The sequence below is a fragment of the Impatiens glandulifera genome, chromosome 1 (genome assembly GCF_907164915.1).
Source record: "Impatiens glandulifera chromosome 1, dImpGla2.1, whole genome shotgun sequence".
In the NCBI taxonomy this organism is placed as follows: Eukaryota; Viridiplantae; Streptophyta; class Magnoliopsida; order Ericales; family Balsaminaceae; genus Impatiens; species Impatiens glandulifera.
Genome location: NC_061862.1, coordinates 31,653,011 through 31,679,935, shown reverse-complemented (window position 1 = coordinate 31,679,935; position 26,925 = coordinate 31,653,011). Strand labels below are relative to the sequence as shown.

Sequence of the window (26,925 nt, the reverse complement as noted above, 5' to 3'; positions counted from 1 at the left end):
TTATAATATATAATTATATATTATATTGTATTATATTATATATTAAATTAGGTCCTTCACTAGTCATTTATAATCTTTAATACTCTAATCTTTAAAATAAAAAAAAAAGCAAGTACAATTATTGTAATAAAAAGTACAAATGTGTATGAAATGTTCAATATTTAATTTTAATATCTGGCCGAATTTGAATTCGCCGAAATTGAATTTTAATGTTCGGTTCGATTTTTGATTTAACTTAAAAAAAAATAAAAATCTGATAAATTCAAACCGGAAATTCAAATATAACTTGAAAACCAAACGATGAACCTTTCCTCCCCTGTACGTAATGGGTTTCAAGATAGGCACGCTAATTTTGTGATGAAGGGGAGAGAGAGGAGACGCGTGCTACTTTTGTAAAAAAAAAAAATTAAAACAAATTTGACGTGACACTAACACGTGGGAAGTTGGTGGGGAGTCAGTCACTCCCTATTCGCTTCTCTTTCAATTTTGAAGGGGTCTATTTCATTTCCATCACACGTTTGTTTTCAGGGTCGGAAAATATCTAACAATAATATTCAACAACCATAGAAGAAGAATATATAATAGAAAGCGATGAACCAACACACAGAAAACGACGATTCGAAGCATTTCGCTTCCTTGCCAGTCAGGAGATTCATGGAGTAGCTGAAGAAGATAAGAGCACCGACTCTCTTACTCTCACAATCACAATCACACACCAGTCACCACACTCTTGTTACTAACAAGCAGAAATGGCGACTTCATCGTCATTATCTCCTACGAATTCTGTTGCACATTCAACTTCCTTCTCTACCTTCCTCAATCCAAACTACTTTTACCGAAACTCCAACCTCTTCTTCACCGCAACCTCTCGCTCTCGAACTGCAAGGCGTTTGTCCCTGAAGAATGTCGCCAGTGATCAAGAGCAAACGCTGAAAAATCCACACCTCGAAGAAGGTAGTAGTACTACCATTCCGCATTGTCTGTCTGCATTCTGCAACTCCGTGTTGTTATGTGAAGAATCTCGTATTGTATAAGGCTTATGTGCATGCCTATGTCCATCTTACACTACCTCTCTATGCAATCAACATCAGATACATTTTATAAACTTATGTGTACAGCGTAATTTCAGATCTTATATTTGCAACTTTCCAAATTGCTTAGAACAAGTTCAAATGTTCCATCCTAGACTGTCCTTGATATTGTTCACTGTTGTGTGGATCAGTAGCTGGTGGTATCAGTTCTTTAGCACATGATTCTCTGTCTGTTGCATCAAACATCAAGTACCATGCAGAATTCACACCATCATTTTCCCAGGAGCGATTTGATGCGACAAAGGCATATTATGCAACTGCTGAGAGTGTTCGTGATATGCTTATCGCAAATTGGAATGCAACGTATGATTATTACAATAAGTTGAATATGAAGCAGGCATATTATTTGTCCATGGAGTTTCTTCAGGTTTGGTTGTCTTTTTTTTTATATCAATACTATCATATGACATAATGTTTTGGCATTGATATAAAATCACATGTTGCAGGGAAGAGCACTATTAAATTCCATTGGCAACTTGCAGCTTACGGGGCCTTACGCTGATGCTTTACAAAATCTTGGCCTCAGTTTAGAGACTGTTTCTTGGCAGGTGAGTCGGGAATTCTTATCTTTCCAACTTAGTACAAATTGTCCTTACATAACATAGCACGAGGATATGTTAATTCCTTGATTGAATCAATCTATTTATATAAAAAAAAAAACTTGAGATGAACTTTAAGAAATTATTTGTTCAATGATTGTTATTGGATACTTAATTTAGACGACGTAGCTTGATTCAACTTTTAGGCTGTTCCAGATTTCTAGAGCACACAATACACTACACTATCACCAGATTGATCAGAATGACCTTCAAGATATATTTATCAGGGAAGGGTACATTTGAATTTTTACATAATCTTGAACAGGAACCAGATGCAGCCCTTGGGAATGGAGGATTAGGGCGACTTGCGTCCTGTTTCTTGGATTCCTTGGCAACTCTTAATTATCCTGCATGGGGTTATGGTCTCAGATACAAGTATGGCCTTTTCAAACAATATATTACCAAAGATGGTCAAGAAGAAGTAGCAGAAAGTTGGCTTGAGGTATTTTATTGTTTCCAACACGTATTTCACAAAATTGAATCAAGGATTAAACACATATATTATGAACTTCGTTTAAGTTACTTTTGGCCCCTGTATGAAGTTTATGTTATCCTCATGTTGACCAATATACAATCCCTACCAGATGGGCAACCCATGGGAAATAGTGAGGAATGATGTTTCATATCCTGTTAAGTTTTATGGCAATGTTGTTCAAGGATCAGATGGAAAGAAACAGTGGATTGGAGGTGAAGACATATTAGCTGTTGCTTATGATGTCCCCATACCAGGGTATAAAACTAAAACCACTATCAATCTACGGTTGTGGTCCACAAAAGTTCACTCAGACAAATTTGATTTACATTCATTCAACTTAGGAGAACATTCAAAAGCGGTGGAGACAATGAAAAATGCAGAAAAGGTATGAATACAAAAATCCAATAATACATTTTGTCCTTGTTTTCTTGTTTTCGGCAAGGCTTTCTATATTGCAGATTCACCTTGCATGAGAAGAATGGTATATTTGTTTTTCTCTTATTAGCATGTAACTTGCTATTATCATTGGTTTACATTTATTATGGAAAAAATATACAAAGATGCTTCATTAGAATTCTCTATTTCAATCACAGCAGTTGATGCTTAGATATACTTTTGGGAAGAAGTTATTCGTTTCTTTCTCTCTTGAGTAAGGCGACTATAGATGAATTATGATTGTTATCTCTGTTCTGCAACTCCATAATAGGAAACCTATCACAAAAATGGTAAATCCTCTACAGATTTGTTATATTTTATATCCTGGAGATGAGTCAATTGAGGGGAAGACTTTAAGATTGAAGCAACAGTACACTCTGTGCTCTGCTTCTTTGCAAGATATAATTCAACGGTTTGAGAAAAGGTCAGGGGAATCTTTGAATTGGGACTCCTTCCCTTACAAAGTTGCATTACAGATGAATGACACTCACCCAACCCTCTGCATACCAGAATTATTAAGAATACTAATGGATGTAAAAGGTTTGAGTTGGGACAAAGCATGGGATATTACTCGAAGGTAAAACCTTCTACCATGTTTCTTTACTTTTTGTTCTTTCCACGTTCTTCTCGTGAATCACCTTGGAAAAAATATCTTTTATGACTGACAGAACCGTAGCCTACACAAACCACACTGTTTTACCTGAAGCATTGGAGAAATGGAATTTGCAGCTTTTGACGGACTTGCTTCCTCGACATGTTGATATTATTAAGAGGATTGATGATGAGGTACATAAAAACAAAACTCCACAATCTGAGACCTTATGGACTAAGATAGAATGTACCTGCTTATGTAGCTGTTGTGTACAGGAAGATCACATTTATGTTGCAATCCACATTTCTGATCTTCTTTTCTGCTTATTTTCTCTCTTTACTGTTTGTTCAGCTCATCCAAACCATTGTTTCTGAGTATGGCATAGAGGATCTTGACTTGTTACAGCATAAGCTGAAGGAAATGAGAATTTTGGAGAATGTTGAATTGCCCGATACCATCATGAATCTTCTAATTAAATCCGAGGAGAGTCGTGCTAATGATACTATTGCAGAAAACAACATTTCTGATGAAGCTAAGGAACTGGAAACAGAGGAAATCGTAAATGAACCACTGGATGTTGAAAGTAAAATCAAACTGAAATTTCAACCGGGTAAGGAACTCCCAAAGGTTGTCCGGATGGCTAATCTTTGTGTTGTTGGAGGGCGGGCAGTAAATGGTGTTGCTGAGATCCATAGTGAAATAGTTAAGAAGGATGTCTTTAATGATTTCTACAAGGTACTCATATCTTTAAGCAAAATTTTCTTTCATCCATTCTCTTTGGTCTTGCTTTACTGCAATTGTAACATTATCTGTTAAGGTTATGAAGATGCAAAACATTTAATCTTTTAAAATACATTTTCAGTTATGGCCCGAGAAGTTTCAAAACAAAACAAATGGAGTAACACCAAGAAGATGGATTCGTTTTTGCAATCCTGATTTGAGTAAAATCATAACAAAGTGGACCGATACAGACGACTGGGTGACAAATACCGAGAAGTTGGCAGTACTTAGGAAGGTAATACTCTTATTTTTGTATTTCTTTTATGAAGATTGACCGTATACTTTCTGATTTTATCACAAGAAAACGTACCATTTTGTCCCAGCATTGATTTGTCCTATCTGTAGTATGCGGACAACGATGAACTTCAATCAGAATGGAGGGAATCAAAAAGGCGAAACAAAATGAAGATTGTATCTTTCCTCAAAGAAAAAACTGGATACATTGTCAGCTATGACTCGATGTTTGATATTCAGGTTATCTTCTGTTAGAGAATTCTATTTCTCTTTGATATTTCTCAGTTTTAGATTTCATTGTGTTGTACTTTCATTTATTGTTGTAGAGGAATTTCACTTCCATCAATATCCAGTACTTCTAGTTCTTCAACCCATCATTTCAGAGAACTTTTGAAAGCTCTTTTTCTAGTTTCTGTTCTCCGAAAATTAGGAGCCATAATTGAAGAATGTGACCATTGAGGAGTTAGACTTAACTCTAAACTATAATCAACATTAGGCTTATCCTCTTGTCATATCATAGCGTGTTTTTTCCATATCCATAGACCTGTTAATCAGTATAGGTTCAACCCTAACACACCACATTTAGGCATCAGAACTTGAAACATTAAATACTAATGTGATAGTAACATGATGTTTGACATGTAAAACTTGTTATCAGTGCACTGTTTATGAATTATACATGTAATTACTTTTCTCTTGTAGTGTTTAAAGGTTTTAAAACTAATTGAGAGAGCTTGAATACTTGACACACCGAGAAATCAAAATGATTAACAAAATATTTGAAGTACAGAGTTAACAGAATTATAAAAACAATCGTAATTACTTGAATATCATCAATTCCTTGAGCTCTCTATGAGAAGTGTTCGTGTTGAGTTAGCAATAGGTGTTCTTTCTGTACAATGATAAAGAGTTTGCTAGATGGTCCCTCTCTGGTTTTCTTTCTAGGTAGTTGACAATAAATAAAACTGATTAGTTGATGTACAGAGTTAAACAGAACAATGAAAAAAATTCTAATCACTATCACATCAACTAGTAATAGAGCTCTTTTATGAGAAGTTTCCGTGTCAAGTTAGGAGTAGGTGTTTTTTCTGTAAAAAGAGAAAGAGGTTGCCACTCTGGTTTTCTTTCTTGGTAGATGGCAATTAAGGTTCTTGGGTGTATTTGTATGTACAAAACTAGTAAATTACCCTCTTAAGTGTGTTATGTTTTCTAGGAGATTGACAAGCCAATCAAAATTTAAACCCATATGGAGTAAGGAATAATAATTATATAAGGTTTTTTCCTAAAAATAAAAAGAAGAAGAATTCTATAAGATTTTTTCTGTCCCTTCTTGAGTAAAATGGTTTTTTATGATTTCTGTTATATCCATCAATTTTTCTTCATTATAGTGTTAGTCCTGAAATGATATCTTCAGAGACTTTTTGGAATGTTAGCATAACTATTATAGTAAATATTATGTAAGTAACATGGCCTGCTTAATAGGGAGATTCTCTTTTGTCACTTCTGTTATGATCAATTCCATTTAGATCAGGATATTTTGGGTGATATATACTGGATTACTGTATTTTTTAAGCTGCTCTTCCTTGCCTCAACCTCATCATGCGACGAGTTTCTCTGATTTTCAGGTGAAGCGCATACACGAATACAAGCGACAACTTCTAAACATCTTGGGCATAATTTATCGTTATAAGAAGATGAAAGAAGCCACGGCTGAGGAGAGAAAAACAATGTATGTACCTCGAGTTTGCATATTCGGTGGAAAAGCATTTGCTACATATGTCCAAGCCAAGCGAATTGTAAAGTTTATCACAGATGTGGGATCTACAGTCAACCATGATCCTGAAATAGGTGATCTTTTGAAGGTAGGATTTATTTCAACAAGTCCAGCTTTTCAGGGTAAATGATTGTAGTTAACAAGATTGTCCAATTTGAATTTAGGTTGTCTTCGTGCCTGATTACAATGTCAGTGTGGCTGAAGTTCTTATTCCCGGCAGCGAGCTGTCGCAACACATCAGGTATTTGTGGTTACAAACTGGCTGTAATTTTGTCTATTTAAAACTCAATTTTTGGTTTGTATTAGCACTGCTGGAATGGAGGCCAGTGGAACCAGCAACATGAAGTTTGCAATGAATGGATGCATCCAAATCGGGACCTTAGATGGGGCTAATGTTGAAATAAGGGAAGAGGTTGGAGAAGACAACTTCTTCCTATTTGGAGCAGAGGCCGACGAAATAGCTGGGCTGCGGCAAGAAAGAGCAGATGGAAAGGTTTTCCACTTCACTTATAGATAAAAACAGCAATCTCTGTTCTCAACAAAAAAAAAAAAAAAACAGCAAACTAATATATGCATTAATAGGTTATAATTAACCTGTATGTCATATACATTTCCAGTTTATTCCAGACCCACGATTTGAGGAGGTCAAGGCATATGTGAGAAGTGGTGTTTTTGGTCCATACAGTTATGAAGAGCTAATTGGTTCTTTGGAAGGAACCGAAGGTTATGGTCGTGCTGACTATTTCCTGGTTGGTAAAGACTTCCCTAGTTATATAGAATGCCAAGAAAAAGTTGATGAAGCATATAGAGACCAAAAAGTAAGTACCCATAGATTATTATTATAAATTTGAACCTAATTTTCTTCTACAATTCATTTCAAAAGGTGGATTACATTTCCATGATCCAAATTTTTGTTGCAGAGATGGACGAGAATGTCAATCCTTAACACTGCCGGTTCATACAAGTTCAGCAGTGATAGAACCATTCATGAATATGCAAGAGACATATGGACTATTGAGCCAGTGGTGTTACCATGAAAAAGAAAAAAAGCAAGTTATTGAGGTAACTCTGAACATGCATGTTGAACTCCTTATTAGAATTGAAAAAAAATGTCATGAATTGAATAATTGAAGGCCATATATACCTAAGAATAAGGCTCGAATAATAGTAGTAGATCATCCAATTTCATATTCTTATAGGATTGAAGTGTTTGGTGCCTTCATCGGAATGGAATAATAACCGGTGGCGGTGCCTAATATGCTTATATTCCGTTATTATAACTTTTTTTCCCTCTAGTTTTGCAATAATTGTATCCATTATCACGTGTAGTTTAATATGTGGGAATATTTTGATTGATCCCCAGACATGATATATAGTAGTTAAGTGCTTGTCATTGCATTCTCCTTTTAAAGTAAAAGTAAGATCTTATTACAAAAAGTAAAAAGATTCTTGGGGAAAAGGTAATTTTTTTCCCTATTTATAATGCTAGATGATAACTTTTTTCCCAAAGTTGTTCTTTCCTAGCTAGGCTTTGTATAGTTGATAGTAGTAGCATATGTAACTCACCAATTAGAGTGTGGTTCCAAATTATAGTCTACTAGGAACTCAATAATGGAGTCTATTTGAGAAAGATCACTGGATCAGGTTTTCATATGGGAATGGATTTCAGTTGTTTCAGGTAATGAGACGTATATAAACCCATAAAAAATATATTTAACCAAATAACATATTATCGAAGTAGTAGATTCTACAATTATATATTTATATTTATTAATTTATAATTAGAACATTATTTAGTATTATTGTATTATATATATATATATTATACGAAAAATGATTAAATGATTGGGAGCACGACTTTGGGGAAACGACTCGTATAGCGAAAGTGACCTCGTTGTTATACAAAAGAGACCTCGTATAACAACGAGGTCTCTTTTGTATAACAGCGAGATCACTTTCGTATAATAGCGATGTCACGCTGTACGAGTCGCTCCTCCTAAGTCGTGTTCCCTATCATTCCTCGTATTATACAGGGCTTTATCATTCCTCATTTTATACCGGGACCGGTAGAAAGTTGATTTTTTTTTTTTTTGTTATTTAAGGTCTAGTTTAAAATATTGATAATTTTTTTTTTTTTTTTAGATTTGATTTATTATATGTTTTTATTAAATGTGCTTTTCTAGGTAACTCTAGAACTTGCAGGATTTATTCAGAACCTTATATATATATATATTTTTTGATATAATCAAGTAGATATTGTTATTTGTTTATTTTAGTAATAATTATAAATGAGAATAATATGATATATAAGAAGATTTGAAACCAGTCAACTGTATATTTGATTCAACCGATGATATTGAATATTAATAGTGTATAAAGTAAAGATAAGGAAGTGGATTATTTAAACTGTTTATTGATTTTTATATTTTCCAAATTATAAGATATTTAGGTATTGTAGTTTGTAAAAAAAATAAAGAAATTATTGGAATAAAAGAGTTGAATCCAAATAATAGAAGTGAAAGATGTTGATTTAGTTAGGTTGCAACTTGACCCATCAACATCCTTAGCATATCACTATCAAGCTTCACGTTCCTGTAAATGCATTATGTATTAAATACAGTATTATATTGTGTGTGAGAGAGAAAAGTGTTTTTTTTTATATATTTCTTTTCTAAACATATTCGTTCTTCCAAATCTGTCCAGTTCCGGTTATGAGTTACTTCACATAATTTTAAAGCTTGTTTGGTTTTAATTAGTTATTTGGATAAAAGATAAGATAAGAGTATGTACATATTTTAACTAAAAAAATTATAATTTTATTGAAAAGATAATCACAAAATAGTATTTTTTTTTTTTTTTTTTGTGAAAGGTGACAAAACAGACTTTGGATAAATTAACTTAATTATTTAAAACTAATCGTTACATATTTGGTCTAAAATTCCAACCATCAAAATTTAAGTTATTTAAGATTTTTTATTTCATGGATTAAACATCCGTCTTATTATAATGTATAATTTTTAATTTTTTAATTAATTTGTCAAGTTTTTAAATAAAAAAATATTTAGATACGTTTTGGATGTAATTTTTTTATTAAAAAATTGAGTATTGTTTTTTAAATTCTATCCAAGTTGATTTTGGTAACTAAAAAGGTTGTATAATTTAAGGAAAAATTTGAACAAAATGTTATTTTTTTATCAAAAAATTTAATAACAATGATACTTTGTATACGGGTTTACCAATTTGAACGTATTTATGTTTTAAGTTGAGTATTTTTTTGAGATGCATTCAAAATTGCTGACTATTGTTTAAATATTTTTAAAAAATGTGAGAATAATTGAAAAAATCGGAAAAATAGAGAATTTTTATTTTTGTTTAAATGTAATAAATTAATTTAGAAAAAAATATTACGTACTATTTAAGTAATTAGAAAACAATGAAAAAAAATTAAATAGTTAGAGTTTCGGTACAATTCAAATTTCAAGTCCAATTTGATAAAAACGATTCCTAAATAGAAATTGAGTCTCTCGTATCTAGATCAAATAAAATGATAATATAAGTGAGTAGAGATATATATTTTAATTGATATAATAAAACCAAGTTATCAACAATAATAATAAAAGCTTCCCTTGTGTAGAGCGGTCCAAGCAAATTATTTTTTAAAAAAAAGATTAGAAATTAATTTGTTTATCCTCATCCACATACATATATAGTTTGGTAGAAGTGTCGACCTAGCTAGTTATAAGTTTGATCTATATATATATATCATATATGAAGGTTTAGATAAGTGTACAATTTATGGTCTATTTTAGAATATAGTCTCTCCATATATGTGTTATATAATATGATATTTGTGTTGAGAACCTTAAATATATCAAATATGTTTATAATTAAGGTTATTAATATAATGTAATTAGTTAGCAGTCATGCATGTGGTTCAATATATAATAATAATAATAATAATAATAATAATAATAATAATAATTATAAATATATATAGATATGGTAAAAAAAGGAGGTCCCATATAAATGATTTAATTAGTGATCCAATGGAATTTCAACAAATTAGCTTATCTTTATATATATAATATATATATATATAATGATACTTAATTTTGAAAGTGTCCGGATTGTCAGGTCCGAGAGCTATGGTTAATTTGAATATATATGTAAAAGTAAATAGATATTTGGGTCGGATTCTGGGTTTCCTCGCCCATAAACTTAAAACGGTTAAAAATAAAATTAAAAATTCTATAGGTATGTTTCAAACTCGTAACCTAACAAAAAAAAGTATAACTCTTTAACCAACTAGGCTAATAACACTTTATATTTTAAATTCAACACCAAATTTGATGAACGCGGAACGTTGTAATAATATATTTTTATCCGTGTGCATCGCACGGGAATCTTCCTAGTAAAGTTAAAAGAACATCACAACTTATAATTAATATATATATATATATATTATATTTATGTATAAATAGTTCTTTTTATCCATCCTAACCATTTACAAAATAAAAAACAATTAACCAATTGAGAGTAAATCTATATATGATTTTGTGAAAGAGAGACCCATTCATTTTTTTGAATTAAAAAAGAACTAGTATGACACTGCACAACAAAAAACATTTTCAGATGAAATCGAATCCGTAATATTTTGATCTTTTAAATTAATTTTTACCAATGAACCATCTTAGTTGGGTGACATTATTTTTATAATATATAAAGAGGGGTGCTACGTACGTACGTAAGGTAGCAGAAATAATGATAAATTTGAAAGAGAATTTATGCTGGATCGATATCGGTTAATAATATTATTGCTGAATCAATCGTTGATGATGATGATATCCAATAATAGTAGTACTATCAGCAAGGTTCAATGCTTCTGCCAATATTATGCCCTTTGACCCCACTTCCAAATTTAAAATAAAAATAAAAAAATTACTTGTGGTGTCGGCCAATTAGAATCATTCCATTCCTTGTTCAACCACGTTTTATAATACACTTTTTTTAATTCCTTTCTATTCATTAATAATTAATCTCATTAATTAAAATATATATATATATAAATCGAAGTTCGAGGTGAAATCATACATACATCGTGTTCACGTCCAAAAATCATAAGTTCAATTTATGATGAGGAACACACACGTACGTACCTACTGTCAAGAATCCAAAGAAGATTTGTCAACTTTTTTATTTTGTGGAGAGGAATAATTCAATCTTTTATTTTACTTTTCTTGATATATATACATCATACACTTATTTGCATACTGGGAAATTAAAAGCTTTATAAAATGTATAGTTCTCATATATACAACCATTTTTATTGATCAGTCTTAAAATTCTAGTATATAAAGAGATGGTTTAATAATAAGTACAAGCATGAAGCATGTGTCCTCTTTGAATCAAACCCTAAGAAGCAATTTCTAATTTCTAATAGGGGAGGGGGAAATAGTTGAGCTGAGGAAAATTGACATTAATTAATTGGAAAGTAATGATCAAACTCTTTGGATGGCGATGCGAAAATTAGAGACTCAATTCTTTCATGGGTGATGTGAAAATCGGGACGTAGTCTAAGATATGTACTTATTTGGTTGGTGTTCCATATATGGTAATGGTATATATATAGTATGTTTAGAGCATTCGAATAAGAGTTATTACTTAGGTTACTCAATGTCAATTGTGCTTTAAGTGCAAAGAGAATAAGTCACACATATTCTTTTTCAATTGTGGACACTCTTTGACACTTATTTGGGACTTCTGGTGTGCTCCATCCATGTAGTTATTTGGTTTATGGGATACTTGACTTGGGTTGAGTTGTGTACAATATTGTTTTACTTTAATAAGAAGTTACTCCTAGTAGTAATTACTATACGGTAAATTCAGGGCTGGGGTAAGCTCAGCAAGCCTCTGGGTTAGGGCAGCCCATTAAATAAAATAAAGAATAAATTTTTATAAACTTTTAAACATAAATAAGTCTAGCATAGTGGTTTGGGAAGAAACATAAAATTATTATTTTGTCATGAGTTCAAACCTCACCAAACTTATTTTTTATCATTTTTTTAGCAATAAAAAATCACGATTTTTTATAGGCTAGGGCATACCAAACATTAGGGCAGGCTTTGGGTAAATTATATGGCTGAATCGAAAAAAAATGAGTGTTCAAGAATATTCAAAGTACTAGTAAATAACCAATTGACTCAACTTGATGTATCGTAAAACTTTTGAAAAATCTCCATATGGGGTAGTTAGACCATGTTTTCGTTTTTCGACTTGGCTTCTTTTAGTGAAACTTAGGCCTTGTTCTCTTTGAGTTTTTTAAAAAATCAATCCAAAATCAATTTTCAATCAATTACTTCTCAACAATCACATCACTCATTTTATTAACTAAAATACAATTTATTTTAAATTATTATTATTTATTTTATTCATATATATCAATACTCTTTAAATTTTTTTATCAAAAATAATCATCACCTTCTCAAAATCATCACCAATCATTACTTTTTTTCCTCTCTAAATATTTTAAAAAACCCCAATCCGAAGGCCTTGTTCGTTATGGTTATTAAAAAAACCAATTCAAAATCAAATATCACTTCACCCTCTTTTTATCTATCACATCACTCAAATCATTAATCAAAATATTAAAATACCCTCTATTTTAAATTATTATTTTATATTTTATTTATATATATCAATACTCTTTAAGTCTTTTTACCAAAAATAATCATTATCTCCTCAAAATCATCGTCCATTATTTAATTTTTTTCTCTCTTGGTTTTTTAAAAAACCCACAACCGAACAACCTCTTAGGTTTTCATTTCTTTATGACTCATTTTTTATTTTATTTTCTCTTCTTAACATTGTCTAATACTTTCTTTTTTATTTGATAGTTTATTTCAGACATTTTTTTAATTGTTATTGTTTTGTCATTGCTTAATTAAACTATACATTTGACAATTTAAATTTAAAATGAAACAAAAAAATTTCATTCTCATAACTTTAACAATCATAATCTCTTAATTTAGTACAATAGTTTATTCTCTACTAAATTAACAGTCAAAAATTGTGTGACCCAACTTAAATTATAAATATTTGTGACCCAACTTAAATCATAAATATATAACTGCAAAATTATCTCTCATATAAATATATATATATATATATATATATATATATATATATATATATATATATATATATATATATATATATATATATATATATATATATATATATATAATATGTCATTATTAAACAGTTGTCTCTATGTCTGAAGGGTTTCCGCCCTTATTAATTAATTAGTGTTAGCTTGAGACATTACAAATTATAAGTTGTTCACACCAGTGTGTACCAATATTTTGATGTCATATCACATCAATTAATTTGTCCTCTTATTTTATTTTTATTTTTCTTCCTTGGTGGTGGAGATTAATTAAGGGCAAGTTTGATTTAGCGTTTATAAACAGCTTATTGGCGTCTGTGTAATAAGCTGCTACAGTAACTTTGCGTAACTCACACAAAAAATTATAATAAAACACACTTTTGCGTTTAAACTCAAATTTCTCTCTACCTCTCTCCTCAGCTTTTAAGATTATAATCTCAACGTTTTTCTCTCTCATCAATTTTAAATATTTTTTATTCATTCTCTCTCATCTATTTCATTCATTTCTAATCATTTTATTCATTCTCTCTTATCAATTTAATCTCTTTAATCATTTTATTCATTCTCTCATTTATTCCATATATTTATAATATTTTAATATATTTATATAAAATTATTATAATAAAAAAAATACATTTAAATATATTTTTATTTATTATTTATAATATACTTATCTTAATATATAAAATAATTAAGCAAAATATAAAATACAAATACATTATGATTTTTTTATTTATAATTATAATTTTAGAAATTAAACTAACCTTAATTATTTAAAAGTATCTGATTACAATTGAAATGAATGATAATACGAATAGGATGAGAAAACTCAAAAATAAATGGACAATTGAAAAATTAGATCAGAGAGTGTGGAAATGTAAAAAATATATATAATAATAATAAATTATTTTTTTATTCATATCATTTATTTTAGAATATATATATTTTTTTAAACATACATGATAATACAAGGATGGTGAGAGATCTTGAAATTAAATTTACAATTCAAAAATTTGGTCAAAGAGAAGAGAGTATGAAAAGATGAAAAAGATATATAATAATAAATTATTTTTAAATATATAATATTTTTTAATTTAAATAATTTATTAATATATAATATTAATTATTAAATAATATATTAAAAATATAAAAATAAATAAATAAACTGGACGTATAAGCTGAATCAAACATACCCAAGCTTAACGATTAAATAAGCTAAGATCATATAAAATGTACCTGAAAATAAGCTGGATAAGCTTTCGTCAATAAGCTGAGAATAAGCTGAATCAAATTAGCCTTAAATGACCTAGAGAAAAAAATGAAAATGGTGATTAGTAATAATTTTGAGAGAATATAAATGTTTTTTTATAAAAATTTAAATGATATTGATATATATAAAAATAACAGAAAAAATAATATATACTTTAAAATATAAAATATTTTAATATTTTAATACCCTACCAAGATAATCAAGTGATAAGAGTTAAGATTACGGGTTCAATTTCATCTAAAAGCATTTTTTAATTTTAAGCGTAACCATAGTTGTGGGATGTTAGGCTAGTTCTTCTTTAATTCCAAAAATAAAATATTTTATTAACAAATTGATAGATGATAAAAAAGTGAAATACTATTTGAATTATTTAATTAACTCAAAACCGAACTAGGCTCAGAATTTTACATATTACATCTTATTTATTTTCAACTATCCTATCATTTAATATATCAATTAAAATACTACATTTTTTATTTTATTTTATAAAATTTATTTTTTAAATAATAGTTCAACTAATTAAAACAAAAATAACCTATTCTTTAATCTAAAAACAATATTTTCAAAAACTCAAATAACACAAAATCAAACAAGTTCTCCACGTCATCAGTTTATCAAAATATATATATATATACACAGCAACTTATTACGCAAAGTTAGTGTAGCAGTTATTACGGGGACGGATCTAAACATATTAGTAGGGTTGTGCTTGAATTTAAAATAAAAAATTATATATATATATATATATTTATAAAAAATAAGACATTATATTATAATATTTAAATAAGTTTAGTTTTATAAAATTTTAAAAATAAGACTATTTTATAATAAAATTTAATTTTATATTTTTAGTTAAATCTAATTCAATATAGAGTGTCATGTAATCAACAAGAAAATATCATTCATTTCATTACGAATTTCTGTCATGACATTCTTAATTATTGAAAATGTTTTATCAATAGTAGAAACATGTAGTGTTAAAACAAGATAATCCTTATCGATCAATTGTTTACACAACTCAACAAATATAAAAACGTTTACATTCTGCCTTGCATCAAATTTATAACGTACCAATTCATACTTCAAAATAATAATGTTTTTCGATAAAATTTTCAGAATAAACTTCGTTATAAATTAATATCTCACTATTAAATTAGTTGAATAAATTTTTTGAGTATAAAAATGGACTAAGTGATGTTAAAAGGACGCATGGTCATTGTTATACATTCAATCAATTATATATATATAATTATTTATAATAATTATATGCATAAAAAGATAAAAAAAAAATTACCCAAAAATTTAGAATATTAAAAAATGATGGGATTCAACATATTTAGGAATTAGAAAATTAAACATTTCATATTTAGATAAAACTAACTAGAGAATAGAGAAATTATAAAATTAGAATTAAGGAAAATAAATCTAATTGATTGCAAACTACTAACAAAACAAAACAATGAAAATGAAGAATTATATATATATAATTGCACCGGAAAAAGGAAATAGCCTATGTTTTAGGATAGAATTTTAACTTCTTATTTATATATATTTATATATATATATATATAAAATAAAAAAATAAAAATTAATTAGGGGTGGGCTTAAGCCCGCTTGTATTCGTCTCTGATTATTATGCAAATGCTTATACACGACTTATAAACGCTGATTCAAACGAGGCCTTATTCTAAAAAATAATATTTTCAAAAACTCAAATAAAATAAAATCAAAAAGTTTCCCACGTCATTAGTCTATCATCATCTATATGTATATATATTTATTTGTTTATAGATATATATATATATATAGTGGCTAATATAGCTAGTTCGATAACTATTTATGAGCCTGACTATATAGTTGAAAACTCATGCATTAATTATTCCATATTCATGCACAAATAGTTCTCTTTTCTTTCTCAACTTTTTCATGAATTATTTGAATAAAAATGTATTAAAAAATAAAGTAAAAACATTTAAATAAGTTTAAAGCAAGAAACGAAACAAAACAAAACAAAAAGATAGATATGTGATATCTCAATTAATGCTACTAATTAATAAAATAATTGATCATTATCAATTTATTTATTGGTGTGAATTTAACCATCTTACGAAAAATACAAATGAGAAAAAGAGAAAAGAAAAATGTAAAACAGTAAGAAGAGAGCCCATACCTCCTTGTTTGACCCACCTTATGTTTCATTCTGAAAGGTCGACTCATAACAAGAGACAAAAAACAAACATGACCTTGTCGGGATTTCTATATTTTTTTAATTTTATTTTATTAACAAACTACTAGTACAATTCTTTTTATTTTATTAGAAAAACACTAGCTAGCTACTTACCCAAAAAAAAGATGACAAAAGCAACATAAAATATATATAAAAAAACAAAGCAAACGGTTTAGCAAAAAAAATATAAAAAAAAAGAATGTCTTGAAGGAGGTACATTATATGCTTAATTAGTGAAATTATTATATTAGTGGGAATTGCATATAATAAATTAATTAGTAATAATACAGAATAAAACTTACAAATTAATACAAACAATTTAGAAAACTAAAATTCTCAATAGAGAAGGTCCAACAATCATGCAATTTGTTGATGATCATTCTAATGACAAATTCATTTAATTTCATAAATAATGTGTGTTGAAGTAGAGTATGTCGAACGAACCAATGAAACGGTATCAATCTTTTTTACTAAATATTCAAGGTGGCGGTTGAAATTATACTTAGTCGAAAATTGGTAAGCAATACCGAAAAAAGTAATGTCAAGTTATCATTAAGCATCTACATATACATATATGATAGTATATATGACCGAAATAATAAGAAACTTGTACGAATCATAAGATGAAACCTAAAAGAGGACGAAAAATCAAATTAAATAGCTCTTTATTCAAATTATGAAAAACAATTCTACATTCGATAATTTCGTCTCTTTTGTTGTTAAGAACGGGACAGACACGGAATCGAGAAATGATCACTAACAACACAATTAGAGAATATCAACATCAAACGACTCACGTGTAGTTAGGAGTATTATTTGGATCACAAAAATTTGAGATAAAAAATTCGACCCGGCAAAATAAGTTGCCACACCTAATAAAATAAAACACCAACTCAAATTTGAGTGGTGTAAAAAGAAAACATGCACTCTTTCCACAACTCTTCGCTTTCATTCAAAATACTTCTAGTGTGAATCAATACCCGTGACCTTTTGATATTTTTGGTTGACTCTTTTCCGTGACCTTTTGATATCTTTGGTTGACTCTTTTCATTATGCTATTTCACATATATATATATATATATATATATATATATATATATATATATATATATATATATAATTTATCAACATTGGTTAGGTTATCACATGGCTCAATTTGTGGGCCAAGATTCATTTTGATTGCCTTACAAACAACTAAACAAAATCAGAGATAGATGTAAACGAGCTATTTGAATTTTGGCTTGGTAAAAGTTTCATTCGAGTTCGTTCGTTAGTCTTAGTGAGTCAAGCTTGAGCTCGTTGAAGAGCTTGAAATAAAACGAGTCAATCTAGAGGTTTTAGATATTCGACTCGTCACCTCACGAACATGTTCGTTTAGAGACTCGTTAATAGACTCGTAAACATGTTTGTGTAAAGACTCGTTCAAAATCTCGTTTAATATTTCTTAAAAAAATAATAATAACCCAAAAAAAGTGAAACTCTTACCCTAATGTGAAACCTTATTCTAAATTTTAAATTGTACACAAGCTATTAATGAACCAAGATCGAACAACTTGTGAGCCAAATTAAACTAATTAAATACATACAAGCCACTCAAATTCTAATATAAAATCTCGAACCAAGCTTGAATATATACTAAATTGTTCGGTTTTGAGGATCACCTCATTTACAACCCTAAACAAAATCAATTAAGTTAATTAAATTAAATGTCTTAGATTATATATATAGCTAATGTTACTATCCACCTCAAAATATAATAAACATCTCAATTAATGACATTGAATTGACAAAAAGATAAATCGGTTTGTTTTCTCCAAATATCTAACCACAAAAAAATGGAGACATGAAAGAATGGCATATTACTGATTCAAAGTGTACGTAATTGATCACTCAAATAATTAAATGTCATATGTCCTATCTTTTCCATTGTCTTTACTTTTCGTCCATACATAAAATCAATACAATTGTAATTAACTTTAATGAATGAAAATGTATAAGTTTGAATTTCAACCAAACTCTTAGTATAAATAGTTTAATATAGATGGGGATAATTGGATTAATTCCACCAATCCCATTATCATCTAATTTGTTTTTGGTCTTGTCAAACATTTCCTAATGTACTATTTGCTCTAATAATTTCCGGTAAAGGGGAAGTAACATTTAAAAAGTTTGCCAAGTTTTAGATAGGCCATGTGCAAGAAAGTGGTCACATGAAACCATTACATTGCATTGAGGGGCCTAAGCATCCCTAAAACTAAAAAAGAAGTGAAGGAGCTTCTCCCCACCCCACCTAACAATAACAAATAATCGAGATTATTTCAAGTTGAGGAAACTTCATTGGGTCGATTCTCGAAATCATGAAATCAATTAGGAAAAAATGTGTCATTCTAGGAAGAACAATTTGACATCCATATCAATCATCATTTATTAGTAGACCATATAACATTAAAGAAATCCAAGTATGTTTGAGAACAATGACTTTTTTTTTTCTTTTTTTCTTTTTGTTAAAATTCTGAAAACCTAAATTATCATAATTAGATGTGGCAATTCAGGTTTGGGTTGGCAAGTTAGTAGGTTGAACAAAACTAATATAACTACAAATTTAGTAATTCGAGTTAAAATCTCTAACCTTAATCTAATATATTTATTTGTAATTGACCTGATCTTAACCCGATTGACCCGATTAATGTTACTCAACTCAAACCCAACCCGATTTAACTCGATGTCATTAATATCATATATCTCTATTTTAGATTAAAATGACATTAACACAAAAACAAAAATGAAACTAAATCACGAATTCGTTTGAAGAAAACCCTACAAAATATAATAAATGAGTAAGAAATGACAAACACAAAATTTTACAAAATGAAAGTTATAAACATGTTGACTGGTCTACATTGGGTATTTAAGGTTGACCCAATTTTAACATTTTATTAATCAAGTTAAAAATGTTGACCTAAGGTCCAAAACAAATAGTACATGATTTTAACCTAATTTTTTCGTGCTCGGTTCGAAAAATATTTTCGTGGAGTTATTGCGATATTCTCACTCTAGAAATCATGAAGTTTTATTTTCTTACTAGATTTTTTTATTGGATTTGTTTACTTGTAGTCTCCTCATACTAACTTGTTTATATGTTTTATCCTCTTTAGAAAAAAAAATACTTTTTTTACCTTCACAAAATCAACATCTCTAATAAACAATCCATGTACAATACAAATATTATAACCAAAAGTCTATAAAATTGACCAAGTTAGGTCATTCTTTAATATTATTTTTTCACACTAAACATACTTTTAGAGATTTTAATGGAGACAAAAATAAAGAAACAATCTTCATGTGCAACAAAAGATGAAAGTCAGTATTATTTCCTAATAAAAATAGAGTAAAATTGAATGAAAATAAAATGAAAGATAAAAAGATAAGAAAGATAAAAAGCTGATGGACAAGAATGATATTTTAAAATAAAAAGGGTGAATTGAGCACGTAAAAGGAAAGCGCGTGGGTTCCAATCGTGAATCTTCATTTGCCTTATTTCAGCCTCTTTCTTCATCTTCTTCTTCCCCCACGTACGATTTATAGTTATGACGGCGATTTTTCTTTCTCTCTCTCTCATTTCAAAATAACCAGAGGAGAGAGAAAGTAGAGAGAGAGCACCGATGATGAAAAGAGAGAGAGGTCAAATAAACAACAGTAGCATTTCTTACGCGTAAATCCAATCCTCCATCACTCTCTCTCTCTCATACACTCAGAAACCCTAATAACTCGCTTAATGTGTGTATTGATCGAGGCTAATTAAGATATGGATCATGATAAGATCCGATACGGTCAATCGATCAGCCAATTTTCTCCTGATTCGAGCTGGATAATCTGCGAAGATGATGATACTGACGCCGCCTACTTTTTCGCCACTGACAGGGAGGAGAACACTATACTAAGCCAATTCGGCTGGAATTTAAGGCCTCTCGGATCGTCTGAGCAGGGGAATGATGCTACAATCGGAGGCGTTTGCGGAATCGGAGTCGCGGATGAGATAGACAGGTCCGATTCGCAGAAGCAGCAGCAACAGATGGAGGAAGGCGCCGCAAGGGGAGGAGAAGCGTCAACAACAGTCGTTTCGAATCCATCGGTATCTTCGAGCTCATCTGAAGATCAGCCGGAGAAGTTGTTATCCGGCGAGAAACTGCCGCCATCACCTGCTGAGACAGTGTGAGTCCGTTTGTTTGCGTGGAGATTACTCCATTAATTTTTGTCCTGATTGAGGGCAGTATAGTAATTTGATATCACTGACTCGAGCAGATTTCTGAAAATTATGCGCAAAAAGCTGCCAAGCCTGTTTTCTGACCGCGTTTCTTCTCGATCAGTGTATATATATATATATGTGTGTGCTGTCCGTACAACGGCGAAACTTCTCTCCGGCTGCAATCCGATATACTGCTCGCCACTACCGCCTTTTGCGGCGGAAAAGGCGCCGCATTAACTTTTTTCTCTTTGAACAAAATTACTTAAGAAAGTGACAGGTTCAGTGAATTTGGCAGATCTAACCAAATGAAGAAGACAATAGAAAGTGAAGAAGGAATAATTAAAGCATGATATATACCCACCTTTACCTTCTTTTTTCATCACTAAACTGCATTATATTTTGGCCGGGCATCTTCATTTAGGTTATACATTAGATTTTCTCTCTCAAAACCGTAGAATGTTAATTAGGTCTCCTTCATCTAATTCTTCAATTGATTCCATAACTTCTGTGTATAGGTTTTGACAATTCCATTTATACTTCTGTGTACCCTTTCTCTTCTTTCACATGCTTCTAATTTATCTGTGCAATTATCTGAAATCGTGTCAGGTTCTTCATATATTCTTCTGTGTAACTATCTGATAGGAATGAATAGGTTTCTTCTCCAATATGGCAATGCATGGATTCTTTAAATGCTAGCTGCATGAGGACATTCTGATCACCTTTCTTTGGTTAGCCTAATTTCAAGAACCTAGCTATATCTTCCCTCTGTTTCTTAATTCATGGTTTTATGATAAAGTTTGAACCCTTTATCTCTTTCTTATAATGGGATTAACAAAGTTTTGGATTCTTTCTAGCTAGTGGGATGGTTATTTATTAGGTTTTATCATTTGATCTGATATCAAATGTTTGAATAATTTGCAGGAGTAAAGTTAGGAAGACTGGGGAAAAGAGAATTCGACAGCCACGATTTGCATTCATGACGAAGAGTGAAGTTGATCATCTGGAAGATGGTTATAGGTGGAGGAAATATGGTCAAAAGGCTGTTAAAAATAGTCCATTCCCAAGGTTTGTCATCTCTCCCTCATCATCAATAGTTTCTAACCTAGTTAGTTCATGAAATTTCTATATTTTTAATTTTCACTTATAAGTTTTCCTATCAAAATTAAAACAAAAGTGATTGTCCTATCTCTTATAAAACAATTGGAAAGCCTGTCAAGATTTCAAAACAAATCGCAAAGTTTCATTGACAAGTGCACCCAAGTACAATAATTGACCATGCAATCAAAAAAGGAAAGAAAGTGAAGCAAGAACCAAAATAGACAATTAATCTTAAACTCACTTCCCTATTTAAAAAATAAATAAAACCAAACCGGTATATATTTACAAGTTAAACAAAAACAAAATATCTTTTTGTTGTGATGAATTTTTTTGTTTGATTTTGAAAATATCTCTTGGTTAAATATTCGAACTCATAATCTTAATGAAATGAGTTCATGTATTCTACCACTAAATGATAAGTATTTTAGTAACAACAAACTCATACAAACACCAACACAAACACAACCAAAAACACCTCACTAATTCTCTTTAAAGAAGTTATAAATACAAAGAAACATGTTAAGTTGCCCGAACAGAATTAAAATTTAAAATCTGTTCGGACTAAAATGTTTTCCTACAATTATAATTAATATCAAATCTAACTTAAACACTTTTATTTATATATATATAATAATAATAATAATAATAATAATAATAATAATAATAATAATAATTTAGACCACCCAAACTACAATTAGGTAGCACACAAGTTATATCTTCCCTTGTACTGATGCAATTACTATATGTTCACTATAACACCCCAAAGATTGATTGATACATTAATTAGGAATAATCAAACAATATTACATCTGCCCAACTAAAATACTCTTTAACAAAAAAAGTCGAAAAGATAACAAATCAAGTTAATTTCATTCACCAATAAAATATCTTCTTTTAGTTTTGTATGAAAATGGTTAATACATAACAAGGTTCATTTCAACTTAAATTATTTTTATAGTTATTATGTGTTTCATAATATCATAATTAACTTGTTCTGTATTTGTTGACTATATATATTAATTTGTGCTAGTACTGTCATTTTTATAGGACCAAATTTAATGAAAAAGTGTTTCTTTTTAAAATATTATTTTTTTTGAAAGTCTGAAACCATTTATGTTTGTAATTGATTGTGCAATAAAAAGTTTTCAACCTCCATTTATTGTAAAGTTTCACTTTTTCAAAAAGAAAAATCCATCTATTGTCTACAAAACTAGCTAATCCTCTCTAGATTCTTCTATGATCAGCTTGTTATGTAATAAGCTTTTATTTTTCTTGACAAATATAATTATACTTAAGTTGCTACCTTAATTAAGTCACTTTTCAAAATATTATCTCATCAATTAATTAAGTAATTGGTTTCTACATATATATCTATCCATAATATCTTACCTCATATCTTGTTTATCTATACCTATTTAATTTTTAAAATTCATAATCCAAATAGAAGTATTCAGTTACTAATTAGATTTCATGTTCATTATTTTCAGAAATGTCAAATTAATAATAATGTTAATGATAAGCAATCCTCTCTCAGCATATTGGATATCTTTAGAAAGAAAAAGAAAAAGAAAAAAGAGTTAAGATGCTACCATGATTCAACTTTTTAGATTCTGGGTAGAATAGTACTTGTAGGTGACAACCCTCTCTTAAAGGTGATTTGAGTTTTTATCAGCTCCAAATAAGTTTTTTTTTTTTTTTTTTTTTTTTGTAAAAGTTTAAAAGAAAAGTTGCTTATTGTTTTCTTCAACCTTCTCTAAGATATATATATATTTGGAATCTAACATTTTTATATATATTGTGTTGATTTTGGGAGTTTGAGTAGTTGAAATTGTCATAATTTTCGTTTCATTTTACTGGATTTGTGGGCACTCTTTTTGTTTTGTACCAGCTTACAATCTGCTCTTACATGTTTAAATCATAAAAATGTTTTATCCACATTTCAAATCTGACAATAATTTAAAATTGTGCATGTAGGAGCTATTATAGGTGCACAAACAGCAAATGCATAGTAAAGAAAAGGGTTGAACGATCATCCGAAGACTCAACTATTGTCATCACTACATATGAAGGCCAGCATTGTCATCACAGTATTGGATACCCTAGAGGCGGATTTATCACCACTACAAGTCATGATTATTCTTCATACATGAACCAAATGAACCACCACCACCACCACCCATCATCGTCATCATCAACAATATTGCAATTTAACTATCAAGGAAATCAATTTTCCCATCAAGGTCTAATTCCCAGCAGCAGTCTATCGACACATGAATCACCATCAACAAGTCATGAATTATCAGCTAGAGAGACTCATCATGTTCATCAAACATCGATATTTCCTCAACCCAACCCAACAATGGATGAAGGGCTTCTTGGCGACATTGTGCCTCCAGGAATGCGCAATCAATGAAAGGTTTGGTTAGTATATATGCTTTTCATATAAAATTCATCATTTTGATAATGCATGCTAGCTAGCTTCAATTAATTAATTAATTAATTAATTGCTTCGGTACTATTGTTTGTTTGGTAGTATACCAAAATCAGAAATCGTGATCTAGTTAGATTTGGAAAGAGGAAAATAATTGATCATATATAATCTAGCTAGGCAGCCTTTAATTAAATTGGATGGAAATTATTTATTTATAATAATAAGCCACATCCACAATCTATTGGGTGGGTTTGCTCAGATATTCCATCAATAATAATATACATAATATATATTGATGTGGAAGCATTAATATCACTGAAAGCCTAGCTATCTAGCTCCATCTATATTAATTAAGAGATTTAGTTCTAAGTTAAAAGATTTTATTCTTTTACTAAGAAAGATTAATTAGCTAGCTAGGATTATAATTAATTATTATTATTTTTCATATTTTCTTTTACATTTGTGTTTTCCTTCCTATAAAATTGTCAAATTGTGACTCTTTATAGAGAAAAATTGTGATTTCAAATCTTTTCTTAATTTTAAACCTCACAATTTGAGTTTTCTTATTGTTAAAATTATATAAAATAAGGTTTTATCTTAATTTTAAATGTCGTTAACCTATTATTCACGTGACATTTACAAATAAATAAATAAAATATCAATATTGTTACTAATTTAACTACCGAATTTCAGCGAATTAAGGGTTTTGACTATCGAATTTTATGAATAGATAGTTTAAACTCTCAACTCACTGAAATTCGGTAGTTAAAATAGTGACACATGAATCTTTTATTTATATATAAATGTCATCTAAATAATAAGTTAACTGTGTTTAAAATCGTTAAGACAAAACCTTTTTTCGTATAATTTTAACCATAATTAATTTCAAATTGTGAGATCTGAAAGCTCAATTGGTTTCCAATAAAGAGTCTCAATCTAACAATTCCGTCCATTTTATTATGTATTTTTTTAACAAATAACAAATTATTTAATTAATATAACCAAATTAGAAACACAAGTTACATACTAATTATTGTCATCCACACAAGTGATCAAATTAATTTTCCATATAGTCCCCACATATATTAATTAGACAGAGAATCTTGATGGCTAAAAATTGCTTGATTATAATAGAGTCAACTGTAATAAATATATATGTATGTGATTAAAAAGAAGTCAATTATATATGTATCTATCTTTCATATATATATAGCATAGTACCTAGATGGCTAGATGCATGCATGCTAGCTAATGCCTCTTTTTTTTTTTTTTTTCTTTTTCTCTTTCGGCCAATTAAATTAAATCTCCATTAACTATTACCACTCATTTTCAAAGAATATCTGAATGGACCAAAAGAAAGTGATGCAATTTCTTTTAATTATCTTCTACTAACACAGAAACCATTCCTCACCACTACATTAATTTCTCTATCACTAATTAAATTAATAATCAAGTACTTGTGTGAATATTTTTTAACTTATAGTAGTTAGCTAGGGAATCAATTTACATATTAACAATATCTCTAATTTGAAAATTTTGATATTCAGATATCAATATCAGATTTGTGGGTTACCACCACTACATGAGTTGAAAAGTTCATCACTTTTCAAAAAAAAATATGAAGAGGGTTCTGATTCGCATGCATGCAATGGAGGAGAAAGCCAAGTTTTGGATGATCTTCAAAGTTTGGCCCATAGCTAGCTAGCTAGCTAGCTTCTATATATGACTTCTTCAAGATCATGTGTTAGTCTTCTCTTCTCTTCCTTCCTATTAGTTAATATTTATTTGCTTTTCCATTTCTCTCTCAATTAGTAGCTTAATTATATAATAGATTATATCATTGATCTCATCGATCTGTGGATATATTTTATTTATAATTTATCCTCACCAAGCTACTGCGGATCTAATTAATTATTTGAATTTGTACAATAGATGATGATCATATGTATAATAATAATAATATTATTAATATATAATAATATAAGTACTCTCCCAATTTCTATAATAGTTCTTATGTTACATATCATGTAGTACAAAACAATTCTGTAAATATATTTTTTTTCGATTTTAAGATTTCAATCAATATACAAAAATGATTGAAAACTAAAATTAGTGAGGGACTTTCAAATATTGTTTCTTTGTTTATATATATATATATATATATATATATATATATTATATATTATGATATATGCTATTTTTTTTTTAATTTCTCATAACTTATTAGGCATTTTTTTCTAGGGACAATAAAATTGAAATTTATAATATGTTTACAAAGAAGATAATATTTAACTGTTCACTTTTCGAATATGCAAGTATCCTTCATCATTGGATAAGCAAAACTTTGTAACCATGATCAAGTTCCATTTTCGTCCAATTCAAGAATAATGTTCATATAGTTTGTTAGCGTCCACCGTCTTGAAGAACCGCACATTGGCGCATGTTGAATCCACCACTTTCATCTAATTGCTTTTATGATTGAACCTCCATTTTAGTTTTCAAACGTAA

General features: G+C 29.3%; 2 protein-coding genes across 3 annotated transcripts; both read left to right on the top strand.

Annotated features, from left to right (window-relative positions):
* Positions 1 to 590: 590 nt before the first annotated feature.
* LOC124921649 (alpha-1,4 glucan phosphorylase L-2 isozyme, chloroplastic/amyloplastic-like) lies at positions 591 to 7,373 on the top strand. Its single transcript, XM_047462332.1, has 16 exons — positions 591 to 954; positions 1,223 to 1,458; positions 1,538 to 1,639; positions 1,956 to 2,132; positions 2,275 to 2,550; positions 2,906 to 3,177; positions 3,269 to 3,386; positions 3,544 to 3,927; positions 4,055 to 4,207; positions 4,318 to 4,446; positions 5,832 to 6,068; positions 6,145 to 6,221; positions 6,287 to 6,473; positions 6,598 to 6,798; positions 6,901 to 7,042; positions 7,180 to 7,373. Exons 1-15 carry the CDS (start codon positions 750 to 752, stop codon positions 7,015 to 7,017), a joined length of 2,871 nt encoding a protein of 956 aa, XP_047318288.1. The 5' UTR covers positions 591 to 749; the 3' UTR covers positions 7,018 to 7,042; positions 7,180 to 7,373.
* Positions 7,374 to 20,229: 12,856 nt separating this feature from the next.
* Positions 20,230 to 26,318, top strand: LOC124921648 (probable WRKY transcription factor 57). Of its 2 annotated transcripts, XM_047462330.1 has the most exons (4): positions 20,230 to 20,854; positions 21,810 to 21,953; positions 23,961 to 24,402; positions 25,965 to 26,318. In XM_047462330.1, exons 1-3 carry the CDS (start codon positions 20,448 to 20,450, stop codon positions 24,397 to 24,399), a joined length of 990 nt encoding a protein of 329 aa, XP_047318286.1. In that variant the 5' UTR covers positions 20,230 to 20,447; the 3' UTR covers positions 24,400 to 24,402; positions 25,965 to 26,318. The 2 variants fall into 2 exon arrangements, with proteins under 2 accessions (XP_047318286.1, XP_047318285.1); XM_047462329.1 differs by lacking the exon at positions 25,965 to 26,318 and having other exon boundaries at positions 23,961 to 24,410.
* The last annotated feature ends 607 nt before the right edge of the window (positions 26,319 to 26,925 follow it).

Excerpts from the sequence above, each read along its gene's own strand:
- LOC124921648 (XM_047462330.1), top strand. The coding sequence starts at position 20,448 with ATGGATCATGATAAGATCCGATACGGTCAATCGATCAGCCAATTTTCT. Across the intron at positions 20,855-21,809 it reads CCATCACCTGCTGAGACAGT|GAGTAAAGTTAGGAAGACTG; the intron begins GTGAGTCCGTTT and ends AATAATTTGCAG. Across the intron at positions 21,954-23,960 it reads AAAAATAGTCCATTCCCAAG|GAGCTATTATAGGTGCACAA; the intron begins GTTTGTCATCTC and ends TTGTGCATGTAG.
- LOC124921649 (XM_047462332.1), top strand. The coding sequence starts at position 750 with ATGGCGACTTCATCGTCATTATCTCCTACGAATTCTGTTGCACATTCA. Across the intron at positions 2,551-2,905 it reads CAATGAAAAATGCAGAAAAG|ATTTGTTATATTTTATATCC; the intron begins GTATGAATACAA and ends AATCCTCTACAG. Across the intron at positions 4,447-5,831 it reads ACTCGATGTTTGATATTCAG|GTGAAGCGCATACACGAATA; the intron begins GTTATCTTCTGT and ends TCTGATTTTCAG.